We start from the raw sequence: 23,923 nt of genomic DNA, 5'->3' as shown, positions 1-23,923 counted from the left end.
GCCCCTCTAATATTTTAATAATCTTACTTTATAAAAATGTTTTCATCTTTCACAGAGGAAACTTTGCAAACGGTCCACTCAGGCCACAGATCCCACTAGGGCTCCTAGGGAGGAGCAGGTAATAAGGGGGAGACTTGGCCTCCAGCTGGTGAAGCGCACAGAGCTCCCCCAGGGGTTTCTGCAGAGGCCTTTGGACCAAAGGGAATGTGCCAGACAGGTGATGTCTATTGGAGGAGCCTAGTGTGTTAATCAGTTTTTATTTCTAAGTCGCATTATTTTCACTCAAGCTGGCCAAATGCATTTTTAAATCGCTTGTTCCTTGTAGTCAAGCCAATGGCATAGGTTAGTGATTCCCTGACCTTTTGGAAATTGCTGTAACTTCAATAGCTCTCCCGATCCTCCATCCTCAGTCTTAATCAAAAACCTATTCATTTGAAGTGCATGTAGCATCAGGATTTTTTTTTTTTTTTTAGTTAAGACAAAATGAATTTAATGTTCTCTATTTTTTAAAAGACTTTTTTTAAGAGCAATTTTAGGTTCACAACAAAATTGAGAGGAAGATACAGAGATTTCCCATATACCCCCAGACCCCACCATGGCCTCCCCCATTATCAACATCCCCAGAAGAGTGGTACACTTGTTACAATTCATGAACCTATATTGATACATCATAATCACCAAAGTTCATATTACTTTAGGGTTGACACTTGGTGTTGTCCATTCTATGGGTTTAGACGAATGAATAATGACATGTATCCATAATTATAGTATCATGCAGAGTATTTCCACTGCCCTAAGAATCCTCTTTGCTCTGCCTATTCATCCTTACCCACCACACAACCCCTGGCAACAACTGATATTTTTATTGTCTCCATAGTTTTGCCTTTTCAGAATGTCCTACAGTTGGAATCATGCAACATGTAGCCTTTTCAAATTGGCTTCTTTCACTTAGTAGTAAGCATTTAAGGTTCCTCCATGTCTTTTTATGGCTCAACACTCATTTCTTTTTAGTGCTGAATAATATTCAGTTGTCTCGATGTACCATGGTTTCTTTATCCATTCATCTACTGATAGACATCTTGGTTACTCATAAGTTGGCGATTATGAATAAAGTTGCTAGAAACACCCGTGTGCAGGTTTTTATGTGGGCATGTTTTGAACTCCTTTGGGTAAATACCAAAGAGCGATCCGCCCACCCGCCCACCCCTTTTTTGATAACAGAACAGTTTTCCTTATGTAATGGAAGACAGCACATCCAGGCTGGGTTTCACTAAGAAAAAGTGTGATCATGGGCCTTCTTAGAGAGTCTGTGACATGCCTGAACCACCCTGGGAGGGTGGGGGCAGTAGAAGCCGTCACAAGTGTGTCATCCATTAGATCCATATTCTTCACTCACATACTTAAAGAAACCAGATGGGAACAACTCACACTTGCAGTAAAAGTGACACCTAATAATGTTCATATAAAAACCAAGAGCTGGGAATTCCCTAGCGGTCCAGTGGTTAGGACTCCATGCTTCCACTGCAGGGGGCACGGGTTTGATCCCTGGTTAGGGAACTAATCCTGCAAGCCACAGTGGAGTGTCCAAAAACAAAAAACAAAAAAAAACAAGAGCTGATTGGTCAGTGGAATGAAACGAAGTATGCTCTGTTTTAATGGCCATTGCACAGATCTCTGAAATTATCCTGCTTTTTAACATTCACCTTAGAAATGGGAGTTGGGAAGATTCTCAGGGGAGAGGGGAGGACTTTATTCTTGAGCTGGTCATGAGCCAAAGGCCAGGTGACTGACGTTCTCTGCTCCTTCTCCCATCCTTTTCAGCATGTGACTGCAACAGGAAAGATTCCCAGAAGCACATCTGTGGCCAGGACACGGGCATGTGTCACTGCCGAGAGGGTGTTAGCGGCCCATGATGTGATCGCTGTGCCCAGGGTCACGGCCAGGAATTCCCTGCTTGTCTTCGGTGTCACTTGTGCTTTGATCAATGGGACCACACCATTTCTTCCCTCTCCAAAGCAGTGCAAGGGTTAATTAGGCTGGCTGGTAACATGGAAGATAAAAGAGAGACCCTGCCTGTCTGTGAGGCCGACTTCAAAGGCCTCTGAAAGAACATGTCTGAAATAGAAAGGATTTGGAGACATCCTGTTTTCTCATCTGGGGAATTCTTAAAAGTCAAGGATTATCATGACTCTGTTCGGTAAGGTTTGTATGCAAGTAATAGATCGCCAAGTTCCTGATTTACCTTAACTCCTGTGAGCTTTAGCAGCCTTCAACTTAGAAATGAACCTTTGTTGACGTTAGGGAAATGATCATTGTTCCATTAATAACCAGGCTGGGAATCATTGTTGTCTCTTTCTTACCTAGTTAGAATGACATGATTTTGGGAGATGTCATTGATTATAACAAAAAGGCAATCATGAGGTTAATTGAGAAACCCAAACCCAGCAGAGCTGAAAGACAAAATTGGAAGTGGGGAAGTTTCTAATATAAAAATTTTTTTTCAGCCATGCTCTCAGGGAAATTTGCTAAATGTTCCCAAATTCTTCAGTTGTTTATAAGCCCACACATTACTGTGAAGTCATATAATGAGTACAATAATTCTTTCAAAATGAAATATCATTTTTATTATATATTATTGAGTCCTTCTTTTCATTCATCAAATATTTCTAGAGATTATGTTGGCTGCTCTGGACCAGGAGTCAGGAAACCGTAGCCCACAGTCAGTATCCGACCCATCACATTTTTTGTAAATAAAGTTTTATTGAAACACAGCCACGCCCATTATTTACATCCTCTGTGGCTGCTTTCTCTCTACAATGACAGAGTTGAGCGATTGTGACAGGGCCACTATGGTGCCCCCAAGGCCTAAAATATTTACTCTCTGGCCCTTTAAAGAAAAAGTTTGCTGACCTGCTCTGGGCAAAACGAGGATGAGCTGGGTATAGTTTCCACCCCTCTAGAAGTACACAGTCTACTAAGAAACCAAAAAGATTATAGTTCTATAGAAAAATATCCCTCCTCCCCCAGAAAAGCTCCTGGATTAAAAAATAGTTGAAGCTGCAGAGTTTTATGTTACATAAAACACAAGCGTAGGGACTTCCCTGGTGGTGCAGTCATTAAGAATCCGCCTGTCAGGACTTCCCTGGTGGCACAGTGGTTAAGAATCCACCTGCCAATGCCGGGGACACGTGTTCGAGCCCTGGTCTAGGAAGATCCCACATGCTGCGGAGCAACTAAGCCTGTGCACCACAACTACTGAGCCTGCCCTCTAGAGCCCACGAGCCACAACTACTGAAGCCCATGCACCGCGACTACTGAACCTGTGTGCTGCAACTACTGAAGCCTGCGCAGCTAGAGCCTGTGCTCCGCAACAAGAAAAGCCACTGCAATGAGAAGCCCACACACCACAACAAAGAGTAGACCCGGCTCACCGCAACTAGAGAAAGCCTGAGCACAGCAATGAAGACCCAACGCAGCCAAAAACAAACAAACAAACATACAAAAACCCACAAGCATAAATATAAGGCCATTCGTTATTACCAGACAAAAAATCCTGAAGTATATGGCAACTGCTTAAAAGTTACACAAGGAAGATGATACAACTCACCTGGATAGTTCAGAGGAAGGGCCACCTGCATCATAAACGAAGCTATAGGGCCCAGAGAGGTCACATAGCCAAGTCAAGTTGGCAGGTGAGGACTGGCACGTCTATGCCCTGGTAAAGTCTGTGGCCCCGGGTTCCCAGATCTCCTCACTTTTTAAACAATGTCAGACATCCAGATTTTTATGGAAATGTCCCCACTTTAAAATATAGGCAGCTAATCCAATAGTGCTTTCAAAAAGCACTGTATAGGCCAAAGAAACTTGTCTGAGAATGAGTTTTGGCACATGGACCACTGGTTTGTGGTTATAGGACATGGCAGATGAAGTGGAACTGAGAAAGCAGAAGGAGCCAATCCACAGTAGATGCTGTAGATAAAGATACTGCAAGAGCCCCGAGCAGGACCAGAGAGAAGAAAGCAAGAGAAGCAGGAGTCCCAGGGCCAGGCCTGAAGCCATGAGGAAAGCCTGCCCCCTCTTGGTCCACCTGCTAAGCTCCTATTCCTCTCTAACAACCACCCAAACACCACCCCCTCACTGAAGCCTTCCCTGACCTCCTGAGAGAAAGGATGTGTTTCCTTTTGCATCTTCCCACGTCTTTGTGGCTCAGCCATTGCCTCACTGAGGGACTCCTGTGGGCAAAGCTGCCTTCTCTGTACCTTTCTCCAGGCCTGGTTTAGTTAAGTAATAAATGTTTGTTGGGTAAATTACAAATCAAAGGGGAAGGGGAGGACAGAGAAACCAAGATATCATAAGCACAGATTGAGAAGTCAGACTACTGTGGTTCAAATCCACCTGCTGCTGTGTGGCCTCAGAAGTTACTTCTCCAGGCTTCAGTTTCTTCATCAAAAGTGGGGTTAAAGTCTCTATTTCATGGGATTCTTGTGAGAATCACTCAAGACAAGCCACTTTGCATGGTGTCTGGCACAGAGTAAGTGCTTTAAGAGTACCAGTTATAGTAATAGTAATTACTGTTATTGTTATTAGCCAGAAGGATTACAGTGCTGACGGTTGGAGCTTGAAGGAAAAGTCTGTAGATTAGAAGGGAGAGTGAGAGCAGAAAATGCTAGGAGGCATTGGTTAATACTTTGCAATCATACCAAGATAAATTAGTCCCATAAATTTGTATTGTAGCTTCCCTGAACTGTACTCTTCAATTTGTCCCCAAGTTCCCCGTAATGAGGGATATTCTAATTTTTCACCTGAACCAACTGTGTTTGCTGAACCCAGCCAACCGAAGTGGGACAAAGGTGGCACCATCAAAGGTGATGAAGAAAGGACACACCCAAATGTACAGTCGCCAGCAAGGAAACCTGTCACTTGTGGAAATTCAAAGTTAAGACCCTGTACAGAAGTAGCAGTAAAAGGAACCTTGCTGGAGGCAGATTTATTCTAAATGAGGTACTGATTTTTATCCTTGGCTGTGTGAGGGATTCTGTTAAAAGCCTAATATAGGTTGGCTCCCTTAGACTGATTTAAACGAACCATGTCTGAATACGTGTTTTTGAAAACCAAAGCAAAGGGAGACAGAGTATAAACAGCTGAAATTGAAAGATTCAAAAACCTTTATGCTAGGAGACCATTTTAAATGAGTGCTGAAATACTCTAGGAAGCAGAATTAACAAGAAAGAGATAAGCCATAAACAGAATCATAAACTGTCAAATGAAAATTTGGGGGGAAAAAAATCCATCCTAAGTATGAGGATACCTAATAATGAGGGCAATCTTTTTTTTTTAATTATTGTATTTATTTATTTATTTTTATTTATTTATTTTTTGGCTGTGTTGGGTCTTTGTTGCTGCGTGTGGGCTTTCTCTAGTTGTGGCGAGCGGTGGCTACTCTTTGATGCGGTGTGCGGGCTTCTCATTGCAGTGGCCTCTCTTGTTGCTGAGTACGGGCTCTAGGCGTGTGCGCTTCAGTAGTTGTGGCACGTGCGCTCAGTAGTCGTGGCGCACGGGCTTAGTTGCTCCACGGCATGTGGAATCTTCCCAGACCAAGAATCGAACCAGTGTCCCCTGTGTTGGCAGGCGGATTCTTAACCATTGCGCCACCAAGGGAAGTCTGAGGGCAATTTCTTTACGTGTGTTTTTTTCACCAATCTGTCGAATGTAATATAAGCTTACCTACATTTACTCTCATTTTCTCCTATAGGAAAGAAATCATGCAACTAAGTGAGCAGAGGAAAACTGTATGAATTTCAAGATCTGAAAGAAACAAGAGGAAGAACGAGGAATAAAGTGAACCTCTTACTTGAAGATCTTCAAGAAGAAATTAATTCGCACTCCCGTGCCCGTAATGCAAGCATCATGGGTAAGAGAGAAAATGCACCTCAACTGTCTGTTTCTGGACAGGAGTTGATAAAATCCCTAGTGCATTCCATTAGTGAATCTCCCTGTGCTTATTGCCACAGCACCTGAGCCCTTTAGAACATGAAAACACACCCATTAAAGGTATTATCTGTGCATGAATATTTCAACTTTTTAAAACATTGCAAAGCTGGATAGCAGTTGCACAAGATAACGCTAACAATCTGCGATACTAAACAAAGACTGAAACCCAAAGTATTGTGATGCCAAACCATGCTAGGATCTCGTTTAATCAGCAGCTTGGAAATTCTATTATGGCCATAAGGGAATGAGAGAGACAAGTTTCTATGCCTTCCTGAGTATAAGCCACTCCATTTCCAGCAACCATAAATGCAAAGGAATATGAGGCAAAAAGGACCTAAACAATTTCTCATAAGAACTTTGGAGGAATTTGGAGACATGTAACATACTGGAAGCCTGTAATTCATATTGCATAGTTCTTAAAAATGAACGGGAATTATGCCAAAGCCAAAATCAACTTGGAGGAGAAATGGAACTCTAAAGCAAAACTTGCATTAGCTCATCTGCTGATCTCCCATGAGATCCTTGTTATGTTTTGACATGGACAGATAGCTTGTTAGTACCAGGTGAGGCAGCACTGAACTTATTCACACCAAACCCATCTAGTTGAGCCGTATAAGGGAAAATATACGTGAAACCTATCTCAAGGCAAAAACATTGTCTGCTTTTCTTTATCCTATGTCTATGGTCCTGTTTGTCATCTGATCTTGAGCTAAAAGAGAAAAACACAGATGGCAGTTATGACCCTAAAGGAAGGCCTGAATTTGATGAAATCACTATTGATGATGCTCAATGAATGCTACATAAAGAGTAAGGAATTTGTTCCGATTCCTAATCTGGAAGAAGGTGCCCCTGAAAGAACTGAACATCCGTCAGCAGTCACCCAGGCCAGGTAGAAGAGAGCAAAACTGCCCCATGCTGATTCTCTCAAACTTGCAGTCCAACAGCAATCACTGGGCTTTTTCTTGATGCCTGACACTGTGCTGAGCGGCAGAGACGGGCAGTAAGTCTCGCCCTTAAGTCATCCCAGTCTCGTGGGGGGAAGACAGGCGTGTAAACAATCCCCAAACAGTGAAGAGACTCTATCAGAACATTTTCAAGCTGCTTCGGGAACAGAGTAGAGAGAGTGGGGTTCTTCCTGGGTCTATTAGAAAAGACCTCTCAGAATAAAGATAAATTTGCCAGATAAATCAAGGCAGAAAATCATTCCGAGCAATAGAAACATGGCTTTGTGTTCGTTTGTGTGTGTGTGAGATGGGGGGTGGGGGCGGGGGGAGGCGGTTCATGATAAATGAAAATCACGATATATTGAGTCTGTTAGTGTAAAAACCAGGAATGTTGAAAAGATAAAGTGTGGTTATCATGCCTGGACTATGGCTACATAGGAGTAAAGATCAGAACCCTGGGCCTTTGGTTCCTAAAGCAGTTTAAAGCCCTAATATACTCTCGTTTGCATTAAAACATCCCACATTACTTTCAGGAATTTGTATTTTCATTACAATATGGAAAATACAGAGACGTGTTTAAGAACACAGGCTCTAGAGTCAAACTACCTGGCTTCAAATCCTGGCTTCACATCATACTCTCAGTGAGACCTTGCTATCATCAGAGCCTCCTTTTCTCACTGGTAAAATGGTGGTGGTCGTGCTAACCGCCTGACAGTGTTTTGTGAAGATCAAGGATGAGAACTGATCGGAAGGACAGGCGTATAGAAAGCACTCAGCACGTTAGCTGCTGTCATCAGCCTCAACATCAGAGGTCAGCAAACTACAGTCTGCCAGCAAATCCTACCCACAGCCTGTTTTTGTAAATGAAGTTTCATTAGGAGACCACCGCCTCACCTATTTATTTATGTGGTGTCTGTGGCTACTGCCACTCTACAATGGCAGAGTTGAGTAGTTGTGACAGCAATGTGATGGCAGGTAAGCCTAAAACATTCATTCTCTGGCCTTTTGTAGAATGACTTTGTCAACTCCTGCTCTATATAGTGAGGTGAACTTAGTTGTTTCATCATATTAGATTCATATGGGTAGTCAAAATTAATACCTTACATTTGAGGAACACTTCACAGAGGGTCTCTATATTATCTCACTTAATCTCCACAAATTATCATCATCAGTTTACAGATAAGGAAACACAATCTAAGAGACTTAACAGATTTGCTCAAGGCCATACCCAGACAGTAAAGGGAGAAGCCAGCATTCAAACCCATGTCTGCAAACTTAAGTCTCAGTGCTCTGTAGCTATTACATGTATATCTATGACGCGACATCTGCAAGTTTGAGAGAATCAGCATGGGGGCACTTTTGCTTTCTTCTGCCTGTCTTGGGTGACTGCTGACAGATTTTCAGTTCTTTCAGTGGGCACCTTCTTCCAGATTAGGAATGAGAACACATTCCTTACTCTTTACTTCCCTATTAAGTGCAAATTTAAGGGAGAGGATGTTGAATTTTTGTATTGATCATTGAGACCAAGACAGTCTAGTCAAATTGGGGAATGATTATCTTGATAACCCATGTATAATTTCATTCGTTTTCACAAAATTTATCTTACCTCAATTTGTGTTGATGTAGATTCCTCAAAGAACATCAAGAAGTATTATCAGAGCTCTATCTGCTGAAAAGAAAACTAATGAAACTACTTCCTTCATAGATAACTCTGAAAAAAACAGGAATGACTTATTTACCATCTTAGATACACTAACCTCAAAAGAAAACTTGTCATTGGAGAAATTAAAGCAGATCAAGATACCAGATATTCAAATATTGCATGAAAAGGTAAATATTCATGACAGTATAGTCAAAATGTTTGTGGTTTCTGCTTGATATACAGACCTCTTCGATTGTATTTCCCTGTCTTACATTTTATTTTTTTACTTATATTTTATAAGTGTAGAAAGTATCTATAAATAATATATATTTAATCTAAAAATAATATAAATATTTATATTTTATTTTTTATTTCTTAAGTCAAAGTTTGAGAAAAATCAAAGAGTAAAGATTGTGGCTTGATTTTATTATTTTATGCTATTTACTATTTCCCAACTGGTACAGATTATGGACATTTACTCCTCCTGCCTCATAAGTAAAAGGTACTTTTTATTTAAAAAAAAAATGAAATTAACATGGAAATGCTAGACATGTGACTATTTCCCCCAAAACTATAAGTGTAAAAGCGACATTGATTGGCCCAAATGCTGATAACAAATAAGTTAGATATTTATTCAGTTAACTAGGAAATATTTAATCGGTCATATCCATGTACTAAGTGTGAACAGCTATTGAAGAAACACATATGAACAGAGCAGTGTCTTGCCTTGGTGAGCCTGGAGGACGTTAGAAAAAGCTCTGCCAACAAGTTGCTTTTTTAAAAAAATTTTTTTAAATTTTTGGCTGCATTGGGCCCTCATTGCTGCATACGGGCCTTCTCTAGTCGTGGCGAGCGGGGGCTACTCTTCGTTGCAGTGCATGGGCTTCTCATTGTGGTGACTTCTCTTGTTGCAGAGCACGGGCTCTAGGCGTGCAGGCTTCAGTAGTTGTGGCACGTGGGCTCAGTAGTTGTGGCGCACGGGCTTAGTTGCTCCGTGGCATGTGGGATCTTCCCGGACCAGGGATCGAACCTGTGTCCCCTGCACTGTTGACAGACGGGTTCTTAACCACTGCACCACCAGGAAAGTCCCAACAAGTTGCTTTTTAACATAGATACTTTCTCCTGTCAGGTGTGTGGAGGAGGCACACATGCCCTGTGTGCTATTGTCCTGTGATGGCCCAAGCTGTCTCGTAACCTGATCCTCTCGAGGAACACCCTCCAGAAAACTCAGGAAGCAGAGTTCGTGATTCGCAATTTGAACAACCAAGTTCAAGGGCTGAAAAATCAGGTAAACGATGTCTTCTCATGCTTTATTTGTAAAATTAATAGCAATTAAAAAAACAAACTATTTGAAATTTTTTAAATTTCCATTTAACTTCTAAGTGAAAGTGTAGATTCTAGATGTTAGGTGTTCTTGTGCCTGACAATATAGAATAAAAATATAGATGTGGATATGAATGGTGATTTAGAAGTAGCTGTGAATATTGACATATTTTCTCATATATATTACATATACACATATATACATATAATATGTGTGTGTGTGTATAGTGTGTATGTGTGTATATGGTAATAAAGAAGAGAAAAATCTCTAAGTATATGTTTGTAGGACATATATAGACTTGTGTGGATATGTTTCCTTTATAGCAAACACTGCATAGAAATGTGTAAACTCCTAGCCTTGAAGGTTTGAAAACTATAGAGCTCTCAAAGTAAAGAATATTTTTCATAAATTCAAGGGTATGTTTGAAATTCTACTAAATAGACAAATTTTGATGTTAGAATTTAATTTAATATTAGAAAATATTTTAATGGGAATATACTCTTAATGCCTTGAACTCTTTCCTATGTTGATAGACATGATAAAGTTGTTTTAATATTTAAGTACCTGATAATGGAATCTCTAATAATTTTAAATGGCTTCATTTACTTTTCTGGTCATATTAATAAATGGGTATAATTTTTAATTACCTAGCTTTCTTTAGGGATTTTTTGTGAATACATTATATTTATCTTGAAAGGATGAATACAATTTTAGGTGTTTTGTGAATACATTGTGTTCAACTTAAAAACAAGATGATGATGTGCTCCCTAGTTTGCTTTTTTTTTTTTGGACAGTATACATAGAGCCTTTGATGAAGAAGAACATGCTCCAAAAGAGCTGAATTTTTTACCAATATAAGGTAAATATTTTATCAGTTAGCATTCTTGTTTGCAAGCAACAGAAACCAACTCCTCACCAAAAAGGAAGACATCTGGGTCTCAGAAGTGAGAGGAGAATAGAGAGCCAGCCTTGGGAATGGGGTGAGAACCACAGCGATGAGACATACTCCTGCGCATGCGCACACGCAGAGCACCAGTTTGCTCCGTGAGCCTCGCCTCCTGCCTCCGAACCCCGGCTGGTCCTACGTGCTTGCCCCACAGGCTCCGGATACAAGTTCCAGAGCAAGTCTCTGATTAACTTAGAGAACATCCCCACACATCCTAAATGTTGAAAAATTTTTATTTACATAGTCATAATTCTATATTGCCACCTAGTTTTTCACTTATATGTTATTCTTCATTGCTTTAACAAGTATTCACTGAGTACCTACTGCGTGCTGGACATTTATCTAGATGCTGGGAATACAGCAGTGAACAAACGCAAATCCTGATCTTGCATCCCTGTGGTTAAAAGAATCCTTAATGGTTTAATGTAACTTTAAACTACTATATTGCCCCTTCTCAAGAACCAGAAATCTCACACCATTTAAATAAGCCCCGTGTTAAGCTATTACTTTTAAAAGGTAACCTCTGAAGTGTATAATAGCAGGATCTGGCTTAATCAGCACATAAATGGAGAACTGGAAAAGGATGGGGGTTGTCATGTTGATAAAATGATGTGCTATTTTCCTCTTGATTAGAAGGGGGAAGCATGCCAGAAGAGATTACGAGAGAATTCTCAGGAGTCATGACAGAGGATGGATTGCAGAGAGATGTTTTAAGAGTGAAGTAATTTAGCAATCTCTTTCTTTCTGAATATGGCATCGACTAATCTACACTGAGATTTCATGTGTATAATTTGGTGCTTCCTATCCAGAGTATTTATTTCTGGAATTCTCATCTTACTTCTGTGCATTCTTACTCACTGCTTCTCCATTTTATTTTTTTATTGAAATATAATTGACATAGAACGTTGTATTCGTTTTAGGTATACAACATAATGATTTGATATATGTATATATTGCAAAATGATTAGCACAATAAATTTAGTTAACATCCATCACCACACATAGTTACATTTTGTTTCTTGTGATGAGAACTTTTAAGATCTTTCTTAGCAACTGTTATCCATTTTAAAGTTTAAAAAGTTCTAGAGAATTAAGGAACAACTCCAAAAAATTAAATTACATATTTTTAATCATGTAAATATTTCTTTTTGTTTCATCATTTGCCAATGACTACCATTAAATCCTTTTCCACAAAATCTGTGTGGCTTAAATTAAGCTGGCTATTTTTGTGGGGAAATAAAGGGAGATTTTCTTTTTTCCTTAACAATGTTTGATCCTAATTAGCCCTGCTTCTGTCACAGTTAATTTATTAAATACAGCTCAACTTGTGGATGATATTGTCCTATTTCTCTTTGTTTTTTCTTTCTCTCATTTGTTGGAATCCCAAGAAAAAGTCCATGACCTTTCTCAAATCACACAGTTAATAATTTGCACTTCTAGGTTGTAAACATTTTAGTTCTATCATTCCTCCACCAAGTGTACACAGTATCTGGAATTTATCTTTGTAGCCTGCTCTGAGTTCAAACTCATTTATTAAAAGGAAGAATGCTTTCTTTTTACTCTCAAAGAAAGTACATTATCTGAATCTGAAGAATGTTTAAAAGAGTAAGTATTTTAACTTATATTAAACTTATTATTTAAACTTAATATTTTAACTTATATTAAAGAAAATGTTCTCAACTTACTAAACATAATGATCACTGTAAGTAATTTCTGTGACATTTGTTGATATGATAGAATGCTAACATCTCATTAAAACAGAATTTGTGTTTTTGATTTGTATCAGGAAAAGTCATTAGTCCTACATCAATAATTGTTTTCAAATAGCAATTTTGATCACTAATAATGTTTTAAGAGATAAGTTCACATTATTAAGAAAACATGGTAATGAAAACAGATATCACCTTTTAAAAGAGTCCTTTAACATGAATCTATTGTTTAATTATGTAGACTTCTATTATATTTTTAGTGACCTCTATTTGGTCCAGCTAAGTAAGGAAACGTCACAGAATGTGCCTAATTGTTATGTTTACCTCATTGTTGTTTTTTTCTTATTCCAGATCAAAAATATAAGTAAACTGGCAGAAGTCTCCAGAAACAATGCCTTACAGCTAAGTGAGAAACTGAGGAATATGAAAAACCAAAGTGAATCTGAAGAAGAAAAAATGAATCTTTTAATCAAGAAACTGAAAATGTTCTTGTTAGGTAATTTTTTTTTAAATATTAGGACTAGTTTCCGTCCCTCCCCCACTCTTCCTCCTCTTCTCTCTCCCCATCCTCCTCCTCCTCCTTCTTTTTCTTCCTTTTTTAATGTATACTCTAACGTCACAACCAACTCCAAGTTACATTAACTGGAAATGACATGGCTAAATCAGAAACATGATATACTCCTTGATTTTAAATTTCTTAATGAAAACAATTCCAAAATATTAACTCTGTATCAAAAAAAAGGCTCTCTGTATAAGATTAGTTTAGTAATAAATCCTAGAATTTAGTTAGAATTCCAAAGAAATGAACATGGTGTTTAAAGTTATTTTTTTAAACAAGGAAAATCTAACATGAAGACTCTGTCAGATTCCACAACTTTCTCTGCTGACAGAGTGTGTGAGATCAAGGTATGCCAGCTGTTGGTTAGTATATCAAATACTGTAGTGAGGTGGCATCTAAAATATTGGTTATTTTAGATAACTATTATTGACTATTTTCCAAGACTCATGTTGGCTTTCTGTGACTGACCAAAGGGGGAACTATTTGATTCATTATTATTATGAATTATTATTATAATTATGAACTTAATGTCCCTCATTGTGCCTTATTCTTGGAGAGGTTTGTTTTAAACTCCAGAGAACTATTAGTTAAAGATAAAAATCAAATAGTACAGCTGGAAATTGATGGGAAATCTCACTCTCGGTAAATAATGTCATTTGGTTACAACACTACATGGAATTGATCTGAGGAGGCTTTCTTTCCTATAGCCATCTTCCAAATTCAATAATTTAATATTCTCCACATGAATTAATCGACAGTTGGGATGTCGGTTACAATCTTTGCAATCACTTTATTAAATCTGTTTATTTATAAGACACCCCTGTGGCCAAGTATTCTTTCCATCTCACTGTTTCTAGAAATTGTATTAGCAGCTTTAGTCCTGATTTTCAAAATAAGAAAAAAATAGGGAGTAAAAATGATCAGTAAAAATGACCAAAATAATCAGTAAAAATGATTGGGTGTGGGATCAGTCAACTGGACATTTTTGTTTGTTCAAAAGCAAGTTTTCAATGAGTGAGCCAGACGGATTGATATTAACTAGACACAGATCCAGGAACTGTGTGAGGAACAGGGTAGCTCTTTCTGCAGATACAAGTCAATTCAGACACCAAAACTAAAACGAAATCAGAACTGCCACAGCATCCCCAGTTCCAGCAACAGTTCAAAAAGCAGGTTCTACCTGTTTTCCTCTTAGTTCACTGGGTCACAGAGCCTACTCCTATACTGGTCCTAGTTCTCATTGCTACTAAATAAGTTTCTAATAAAAATGTCACTTTAATTAGCCTAAGGAATTAGGAAAAAAAACCTATGCTCAGATAATTACAGTAAAAATTAGAACTAGGCATCAAGAAAAATCCTATTCCATAAAAGGAACTTTCCTGGTCAGGGTCCAAGACTCTTGGTCACCAGGAAGCAGTGCCCTTCACCCACCCAGTTCTTTGCTTTTCTTGGCTATAAAGCCCAAATAAAATGATCATTACATTTATGGTGGCCACACTATTCAGCTCTTCTTTTACCATCTTAATATTTTCCTTACGGTCTGAATTCCTTATTAACAGAGTTATGTGTCACTTCTCCTGCAAGTGAATTTATGATCACTTGAATATGAATTTTTAATCTCGTAATAAATGCCAAGAAATGTTTCATGACTGAATACGGGGTTAAATTCAATTCACTTTTTATTAGAACATTTTTTTTTAACAAAAGTTACTATTCCTAGAAAGAGCCAACTCCTTGATTCTGTTTAAAATATGGTTTTAATTTATTCATGAAAAATTCTCGTCACATTTTTTTCAAAAACATTATAGGAAGTAAAATATTCCTTTTGGGAATTCCCTGGCAGTGCAGTGGTTAGGACTCGGCGCTTTCACTGCCAGGGCCTGGGTTCAATCCCTGGTCGGGGAACTAAGATCCCACAAGCCGCAGGGTGTGGCCAAAAAAAAAAGGAAGTTAAATATTCCTTTTATATTAAACAAGAATAGCTAAGGCAAAAATGATTGCAAAGAAGATATATACTAGGGTCATGTCACTCAAATACTAAAAGCTATCCAGGGCTCCTATTGTCTCTTTTTTTTTTAGTATTTATTTACTTATTTATTTAGCTGTGCCGGGTTTTAGTTGCAGCACGCATGCGGGATTTAGTTTCCTGACCAGGGATCGAATCCCGGCCTCCTGCACTGGGAGCGCGGAGTCTTAACCACTGGACTGCCGGGGAAGTCCCCGCATTGTCTCTTGAATGAAGTCCAGTTTCCTTAGCCTCACATTTAGGGGCATGTGTGATCTGCTCCCAGCCTTCCTGAACTTCCACTCCTTTTTTTTTTTTTTTTTTTTTAACTTTTTTAGACACTTTTTAGCTTTCTTAGTTACTTTTTTAGACCCCCCCCGCCCCCCACCGGCCAGCCAGGAGTGACCCACGCACTGTTACCTGTTCCACCCTGAGCTTTGGTCTCGGCGGAGAATGCCCTTACCCCTCTCCTCACTGCACGTCTCCACAAATGTAATCTGTGCGGGCCTCTAAGACCGGGTTGAAATGCTGTCTTGAAGTTCTTCCTGAAGTATTTTCTCCTCCCTCTGAACCCCACATCACTTTGTCTTATGTTTATCACTTCTGTTCGTAAGGGATCAGTAATCATCTAAAATGACTTATAATTCCCCACTTGGTGGTGAACCCCTTGGGGATCAGACCTGTGTCTGATTCATCTCTGACTTCCCCCGTGGCGCTCAGCATCTGTGCCTCGATAAGGAGCCAGCGAGAGACAAAGAGCTATTACCCCACATACCGAGAGTCCATCTTATGCACTTTAGTTCTCAAAGGGGGCCAATTGTATTCTTCTGAAAAGCAGGACATGGATGTATTTAAAGGTTTCTTTTTCTTTCTCCCCCCACCCCGGGCTGCACTTGGCAGCATGCGGGATCCTAGTTCCCCAATCAGAGATGGAACCCACGACCCCCTGCCGTGGAAGCACAGAGTGCCAACCACTGGACCACCAGGGAGTTCCCTAAAAGTTTCTTTATAATACGTTAATCATACTGTAAATTATTCTGTTTTGTTGCATCCCCTTCTCAAAATAGGCCCTTGAGAAGTAGCATCAGTTATAATTACCCAATTATGCAGGTGAGCAAAAATTGTGAGCCTTTTTAATGTCATGGAGGATGAGAGTGGAGTTTTGTTGAGTCCAAACCCAGTGCTTCCCCATTGTCTCATTCATGGTATTTGAATCTCTTTTTTTTAAAATTGAAGTATAGTTGATTTATAATGTTGTTAATTTCTGCTGTATAACAAAGTGATTCAGTTATACATACATATGTACATTCTTTTTAATATTCTTTTCCATTGTGGTTTATCACAGGGTATTTATTGAAGATAGTTCCCTGTGCTATACAGTAGGACCTTGTTGTTTATCCATCCTATATATAATAGTTTGCCATTGTGTTTGAATCTTAATGACATCTAAACATTTTAATTGCTTTTGAATCTGTACTTATAATAAGCAATTCTTGTGAGGACATTTTGTAGAACACATATCTGTCATTTTTCGTTTTTCCAACAAGCATTGAATGAATTCAGCTTTACATGAGCAGCTTTTCTTTCAGAGAGAAGGGAAAATTGAGGATGAAGAAGCATCTGTGAGACATATACAATAATCCCTGTATTCTAGGGACACATAATCAAATGCAAATTAACTTAGAATTCATTGTGGTGATATTTACAAGGTAGAATGATAAGGAGACACAATTACCTAAAACCCATCTTCTTATTTGAGAGGATAACGTGCCTCCAGAGGACATAGAGAGGGTTGCAAATCATGTACCTGACATCCACCTACCAGTAACATCGCAAAATCTGACCCATGAATTTGACAAAATACGGAAACTTTTGCAACTCTGTGAGGACTACAGGACAGAGGAGAACAGGCTAAATAAAGCAGCAGATGGAGCCCGAAAGGTTTTGGTGAAGGCAAAAGCAGCTGAGTAAGTACAGTATTAATATTCTCCTCCTCCTCTAACAGGCCATCTGCCAAAAGGCCATCTGAAAAATATTTGCCTAAGGAGCTATAACGTTCAAATGAAATTACCCTCTGATCGTTCATTGCCCAAAATGAGGGCTAAGCTGTCTGTGGAGGTGCCCCAGAAAGCTGGGAAACTGGGAGGCATTGTGCAGAGATGCTTGTTTCCCATTTTCCTTAGTCTCTGAATGCCCTTCCAGTGTCTGCTACCTCTTTATACCAATATACACCAATAAATGCCATGTATTAATTATATGCCAATATCTTAACAAGTGCTGGGACTGTCTGTGTATTCTTCCTTTCTTGCATACCTATTTTTTTTTTTAATCTTTATTGGAGTACAATTGCTTTACAATGGTGTGTTCGTTTCTGCTGTATAACAAAGTGAATCAGCTATACATATACATATATCCCCATACCTCCTCCCTCTTGCGTCTCCCTCCCACCCCTCTAGGTGGTCACAAAGCACCGAGTTGATCTCCCTGTGCTATACGGCTGCTTCCCACTAGCTATCTATTTTGCGTTTGGTAGTGTATATATGTCCATGCCACTCTCTCACTTCGTCCCAGCTTACCCTTCCCCCTCCCCGTGTCCTCACGTCCATTCTCTATGTCTTGCATACCTATTTTTGTTTCTTTCTGTATTTACTACAATATCAGTACTTTGAAAATCTAGAGTAAAAAAAAGTATATCACATTAAAAATATGACGGCGAGACAGAGAAGAAATGAACACTAGTGCCCCAGGAGTAATACAGGAGTAGAATGATATATACGGTACACAACGTCCACTAACTCTTGCTTCCTTTTGCCCTTGTCGACTTAGCCAAGCAAAGAGGAAAAGCCACCTTGATGTTTTTATGATCATGGGGTGCTGTGAGTCCAGGTCATAGGGTCAGTGGATGATGGTACCATCATCAACACCCACCACCATTTTTGGACGCCCAGAAGCAGAGTTGAGACCTGAGCTGCCTTCACTGTCTCATCACCCACCTATACAGATGAAGTGCACCAGACTCCACTGAAAGCCCAGCCCCTTCTGGTTTTAATATTTCAAACTAGGAAGATTAAGCAACTGGGCACAATCATGCAGCAATTAAAAATGATGCTGACGAAGGATTTTTAGTAACATGCAGAGATTCTTACAGTGTAATGTTAATGCTTGTAAAAAGAAGATAACAGATTATACGTGGAAGAGGATCTCAATCATGAAAAGAAAAAAACTGGTAGGACAAAAATGCTAGAATGTGCCAATATCTTAACAGGTGGTAGGATTACTGGTAAATTTTCCCTCCCTGCTATTTTTTTCTTCTTTCTTCTTTTATTGGGGTACTTTCTAAATTTACTATAATGAGCAGTACATTGAACATCTAAAGGAAAAAAAGAATTCAGTAAAAAGATATGGGGGAGGGGGGAGTTACGAGAAGGAAAGCCTCCAGAACCCTCACTGTAATTGTAGAGAAAAAAAGTATAGAAAGGGAGAGCAATATACTGTATGATTCCAACTATAGGACATTCTGGAAAAAGCAAAACTATGGAGACACAGTAAAAAACGATCAGTGGTTGCAGGAGTTGAGGGGAGGGATGAATAGGCAAGCACAGGAATTTTAGGACAGTGGAAACACTCAGTTTGATACTATAATGATAAATACATGTCATTATACGTTTGTCCAGACCCGTAGAATGGACAACACCAGGAGTGAGCCCTAATGTAAACTGTGGACTTTGGGTGTTTACAATGTGTCAGTATAGGTTCATCAGTTGTAACAAATGGACCCTCTGGTGCAGCATGTTGATAATTGGGCAGGTTATGCATGTGTGAGGGCAGGGAGTGTGTGGGAAATCCCTGTACCTTCCTCTCAATTGTGCTGTGAACTTAAATTGCTCTTAAAAAAAAAAAAGTTGTGTGTTTTTTTTTTTTTCTTCAACAGAGAGAAGGATTAGCACCGGGAGGAGAGGCTGGGTTGGATGGGGAAGGGGTTGTTTTGCCATTTAGCTATTTTTGCTCTTACACAAGCATTTCTAATGATGCCTCTGCTAAGATCTATTTCCCTGACTTTGTACCTTCTTCTAAAGGTGCTTCTGAGCCCATAGATCTAAGTATCTGGTGAATGTTGACTTGAGGTGAGCTCATTTCTGTAAAATAGACTATCACCTGGAATGCTTGTGATGGTAACCTCTGACTGGGCCCCTGGGCAGCTGGAATGTCAGCGAAGCTTAAATAAACCTGAATAAACACAGCCTGAAAACGCAGGGCCTTTCGTTCTCTTTTGCTCCCTCTGGAGCCTCTTGACTACCCCGCCCCCTATTCCAAAAAGGATTTCAAGAGCATTACTTAAGTTTGAGAAACCAGAGAACTGGAATTGGCCGAAGATAGTTTTTTTTTGTTCCAAGCTTGGCAGTTTTATCCCCCAAACCTCTCTGCTTATGACAAGTTAAGAAGAAACGAGACCTGTAACCTTGATTTCCATATCTGGCAAAATTTGTATCTATGCATGCATATGTATGTGCTTTTACTGGCATCTAAATGTACCTATGTCTCAAAAGGAAGACTTCAGCACTTTGCCTTGCTTAAGAGTGATTTCAATTGACTTTATGAATAATTCAGTAAAGTTTTTGTTGAGTCGAATGAACTCTCAAGGTGAAATAAATGAATAATTGTATATTTATCTAATCTGATATGTTAATATCTTAGAAAAGCAGCAAATGTTCTATTAAATCTCGACAAAATGTTGAATAAGTTGCAACAAGTTCACATCACTCAAGTACGGGCAAATTCTACCATCACACAGCTGACTGCCCAGATAACAAAAATAAAAAAGAACTCCCTGCAGGTATTTCTCTATCTTCCTTGAAACTAACCTGAAATAGACTTTGAGTGTGAAGACAGCACAGTTTTTATATCTCATCTTACCTGTCTGATGGAATTATTATGATGATAAATAAGATTATGATAGTATTATGTGTTTAATTAATGTTCTACAGAGTTATCCCGGCATTATTTCATCTCATTGTTGACCAAGCCTGGGGGACAAAGCAGGTGTTACCATCAGCTTGTAAATGAAGAAACTAAGACTCACGGAGGTTAAGTCACTCACCTAATGTCTCGCAGCTAATTAATGGTAGATGTGAGGCCAGTATTTATCCCTTCTGATACCAGGGAAAGTAACGAACTTCTGAAAGCTCACCAACCAAAGAAATTAAGTTAATTGTTGCCAGATTTTTATAACAAAATATGCATGAAATCTCATCAGCGTATCCTAAGACTGAAAGACTATCTTACCTGAAAGAAAGGGTTCCATCCACTGTTTGGCAGGAATAAAGCCACGGTTTAACCCAGGGGATGGATCCAGAAGAGGAAGCCTGGCAGCTGGAGGACAGAACAGGACCTAGACTGAGAGTCTGTGACGTATCTCCCTCCAGCACATCTTCTTCCCAGCAGATTGCAAGCTTCTCAGTCTCTGTTCTTCCCCGGAGTCTTAGATATCTAAATACATGCATCATGAAAAGAAAAGCAGAAAGCACCAGCACAGGAAGTCATGCACCTGGAAATAAAAAGCTTAGCTATGAAGAGGTTGCATATATACGGGAGCAAAAAATAAAGAAGGTCTCCCGGTTTTCCCCTTCTAGGCATCTACTCTAGAACAGGGGTTGGCAAAATACAGCCCAAGGGCCACAGGGACCTACCAACTGTTGTATCCAAAGTCACACCGCTTTACTGGAATTCAGCCACATATTGTCCATGGATGCTTTTGCACTACAACGGCACAGAGTTGAATAGTTGCAACAGAGATTTTATGGACCGCAGAGTGTAAAATATTTACTAGCAGTCCCTTTACAGAAAAAGCTTCAAGATTCCTGCTCTAGAAAAACGCCCACCTATGCCCGAGGGCCTAGGAAGGGGCTTCAATTTCTAACAGCATGGTGGACCAGTATATCAAGTAGCCACCTAGTAGAAAAATACCTGAAAATGTTAGATATTTTAACAATTTTTTAAATGCATAGCTGAATTGGTAAAAAATGGAGGAAATCTTCAGAGGCCAATAATGACCAGAAAACATGATCCAGACAGATAATCAAGCATGAACCTGATGGCAGGCAGAGGGCAGCTGTCAATCCCTGGTGTATTAAAGCTGCTGGTTTCCCTGGCTGCCATAAGTAATAGACAGAAAACGAAGCCCATGCAAGGAGGGGATGAGACCGCTGCATAGAGAGGAGACCCCAAAAGGCAAACCCTCAAGGAAATGTTAAACTATTTCAGAGAGAGGAAGAGGCAGTAAAGATATTAGCCTGTGCATGGAGGGGGGAGAGTCTTCACTAAGAATTATTAACAAGCTGGCTCTCAGGTGAGATGGGGCCAGAATTCACACTACCTGGGTGGCCCTGGTAAACCAAGCTAAAAATGTCATTTAAAGTGGTCCTGGGTTGTCAGGGCCCTCAGATGCCTGACGGAGGCAATGAGAAATCCTTTCCAAAGGAATGTACCTTAAAACCAAGCCTCAAAGGATTCCCTTAAAACACACAATAAAGAAACAAATCGCCTTAAGCAAGAGTCCATCAGAAACAGTAAACAAGAGAATCAGAATGCAGGAGACTTCGGATATTACCATTATTGGATATCCAGTACAAAATAAGAATGTTTATTACGCTTAAGAAAAATCAAAGAAGGCATGAAAGTTTGACCAAAGAACAAGAGACAAGAGATAACAAATGACCTGTCAGACTTCTAGACGTGACAAGTATAGTCGCTGAAATAAGAAACAAGTATAAGGTGTTCATTATTGTTCATAAGGGAGAAAAAATTAGAAGCCACCTGCATCCATCGGAAAATAGAAAAATTTTTGTATATTCAAACAATGAAACACTTTAAATTGGTAAAAGTGAATAAAGAATTTAAAAAATAAAAATAAAAAGAGTTATGCAAATTAACTTAGGTGACCTGTACCAGAATAATTTTGAATTAAAAAATTCAAACTGCAGAAATACACAGGATGATGTATTTGCATAAAGTTTAAAAGTAGAAAATACTGTATATTGTTAGAAATACCAAATAAGATGAGTTAAAAGCATGTAGAAGTATATGGAATGAGAAATATTAGATTCAGAGTAGTGGTGACCTTTGGGGGGGAGGGGGAGATATGATGGGGGTGGTACACCCAGGGTCTTGGCTCACTGGCAATGCTTATTCTTAAGCCAGCTGGTGGGTACACAGATACGTGCTGCATCTTCTCCTAGACCCTCTTGTCTGTCTGAAATATTTTTTTATAACATTTTTTTAAGGAACAGAAAAAGCAAAGGAACGATTTTCTTTCCCTTTACACCTAGCTTGTTTTCAGAGGGCTCATTACATCATGTATTTTCTTGTTTGTTGCATAAAGAGACTTTCTCCTTTCTGGTCTTTCAATCAACAACAGGCTGAAAATCAGGCCCGGGAGACTGAGAATGAGCTGGACTTAGTAAAGCAACAGTCAGCACTGGAGGGTGGACTTGCCCGGCTGCAGACCAACTTGCAAAGGAATCGAGACGAGGCCGTCCGTGTGGGAGCTCAGGCTGAATCGGCCCGGCGCCAGGCTGGGGACCTTGAGGAGGTCATTGGTCCTACCCCTGCCACTAAGAGCAGACAACAGTGCTTCTTTGAAGGATAATCCCTTCACCCCCAGATTTTTGTGCCATTTGTCAGCATTTCCTTTAGTGCTGGTCCATGCTCAGCAGTGCATGTTTGTAGGGACCCCACTGGGCATGGAGATGCTTCTGTAAGTGGAGTGCTGTCTCCAAAGAAGACAGGTTTTTGGCCAGATTATGTTAGAGTGTTCAGCCCCATCTACTCATCCCGTATTACTAGTGACATCTTAGTCCCATTTTTCCGAAACTTCCAACCTTTCACAATTTATGTCATGGGTCTATACTGTATGTATTCACATCTGCCCACATATACAATACAATCTGATTGATCCCTTTACTCTAATTAAATCACAAAACAAAGAAGTGAAAGTCATCTGCCAAAGAGAATAGATCAAGTTACAGAAATCAGAGTGAGTTCATGAAACAGTTGTGGAAAATGGCCTGTTCATTTCGGTTGCTGAAAGAAGCTATCAACTCATTTTCTTAGCAGGAAATCTTTGGTTGGTCACATTAATATAGCAGCTTAAGCAAAAGAAAGAGGTTGAAGTGTTCTTGTAATTGGTGTATTCTCTTGCTCTTAATTCCTAATGTGCTGGGTACATTTTCCACTGACTTGGGAGTTGAGGGTGTTTTCTATTGAACAGAGGTTGAGAAAGGTGATTCCTGCCCACCCTCTACCACTTCCACAGTGCGTTCCTGGGTCTGGCGGTTATTCATCTATGTAACGTTCCAGGTTGTGAGCCACTCAGGCTGACCCTGAAGATTTCCCTTCTAAACACGAGGAACCCTTCATACCCTCCTGCCTCCCTGCCTCCCTTCCTTCCTCATTCCCCTTTCACCTTTGTGCCAAACAAATACTGTGTCCTTGCTGCTTCTGAACCTTCACCACTGTCTCTGACCTTCACCTTGCACTTGCAGCTGTTCGACCCCACTGAACCAAACGTTTGTCACGGGTAGAACGGGCTCAGTTCTGTCCTCTGTTATCTCTGACCTTAACGTAGTTCAGGACAAGTCGTTGCCTTAACATGAAAAAATGCTTGATATTTTGGAACAGAAACATTTTATTTGTGACTAACTAAAGCTGAGCATTTTTTCAACCTGAAAAAAAAAGACCCAAGCCATGCAAATAAAAGCCCTGTCAGAAATATCAGAGTGACTCAAGCGTCACTGGCTGGCTGATG

General features: G+C 39.7%; 1 protein-coding gene across 1 annotated transcript in view; it reads left to right on the top strand.

The window, feature by feature from the left end:
• Positions 1-23,923, top strand: part of LAMB4 (laminin subunit beta 4) — a 110,375-nt gene that overhangs the window by 80,215 nt on the left and 6,237 nt on the right. Inside the window, 10 exon segments of the mRNA XM_057549660.1 lie at positions 1,822-2,197; positions 5,753-5,785; positions 5,787-5,911; positions 8,562-8,598; positions 8,600-8,765; positions 9,761-9,865; positions 12,908-13,052; positions 16,880-17,087; positions 19,816-19,954; positions 22,535-22,708. Of these exon segments, the coding sequence (XP_057405643.1) occupies positions 1,822-2,197; positions 5,753-5,785; positions 5,787-5,911; positions 8,562-8,598; positions 8,600-8,765; positions 9,761-9,865; positions 12,908-13,052; positions 16,880-17,087; positions 19,816-19,954; positions 22,535-22,708 (1,508 nt within the window).

This window comes from Balaenoptera acutorostrata, chromosome 7 (genome assembly GCF_949987535.1).
Source record: "Balaenoptera acutorostrata chromosome 7, mBalAcu1.1, whole genome shotgun sequence".
NCBI lineage: Eukaryota > Metazoa > Chordata > Mammalia > Artiodactyla > Balaenopteridae > Balaenoptera > Balaenoptera acutorostrata.
The sequence above is the reverse complement of the archived record's forward strand: the minus strand, read 5'-3'. Positions and strand labels throughout refer to the sequence as shown.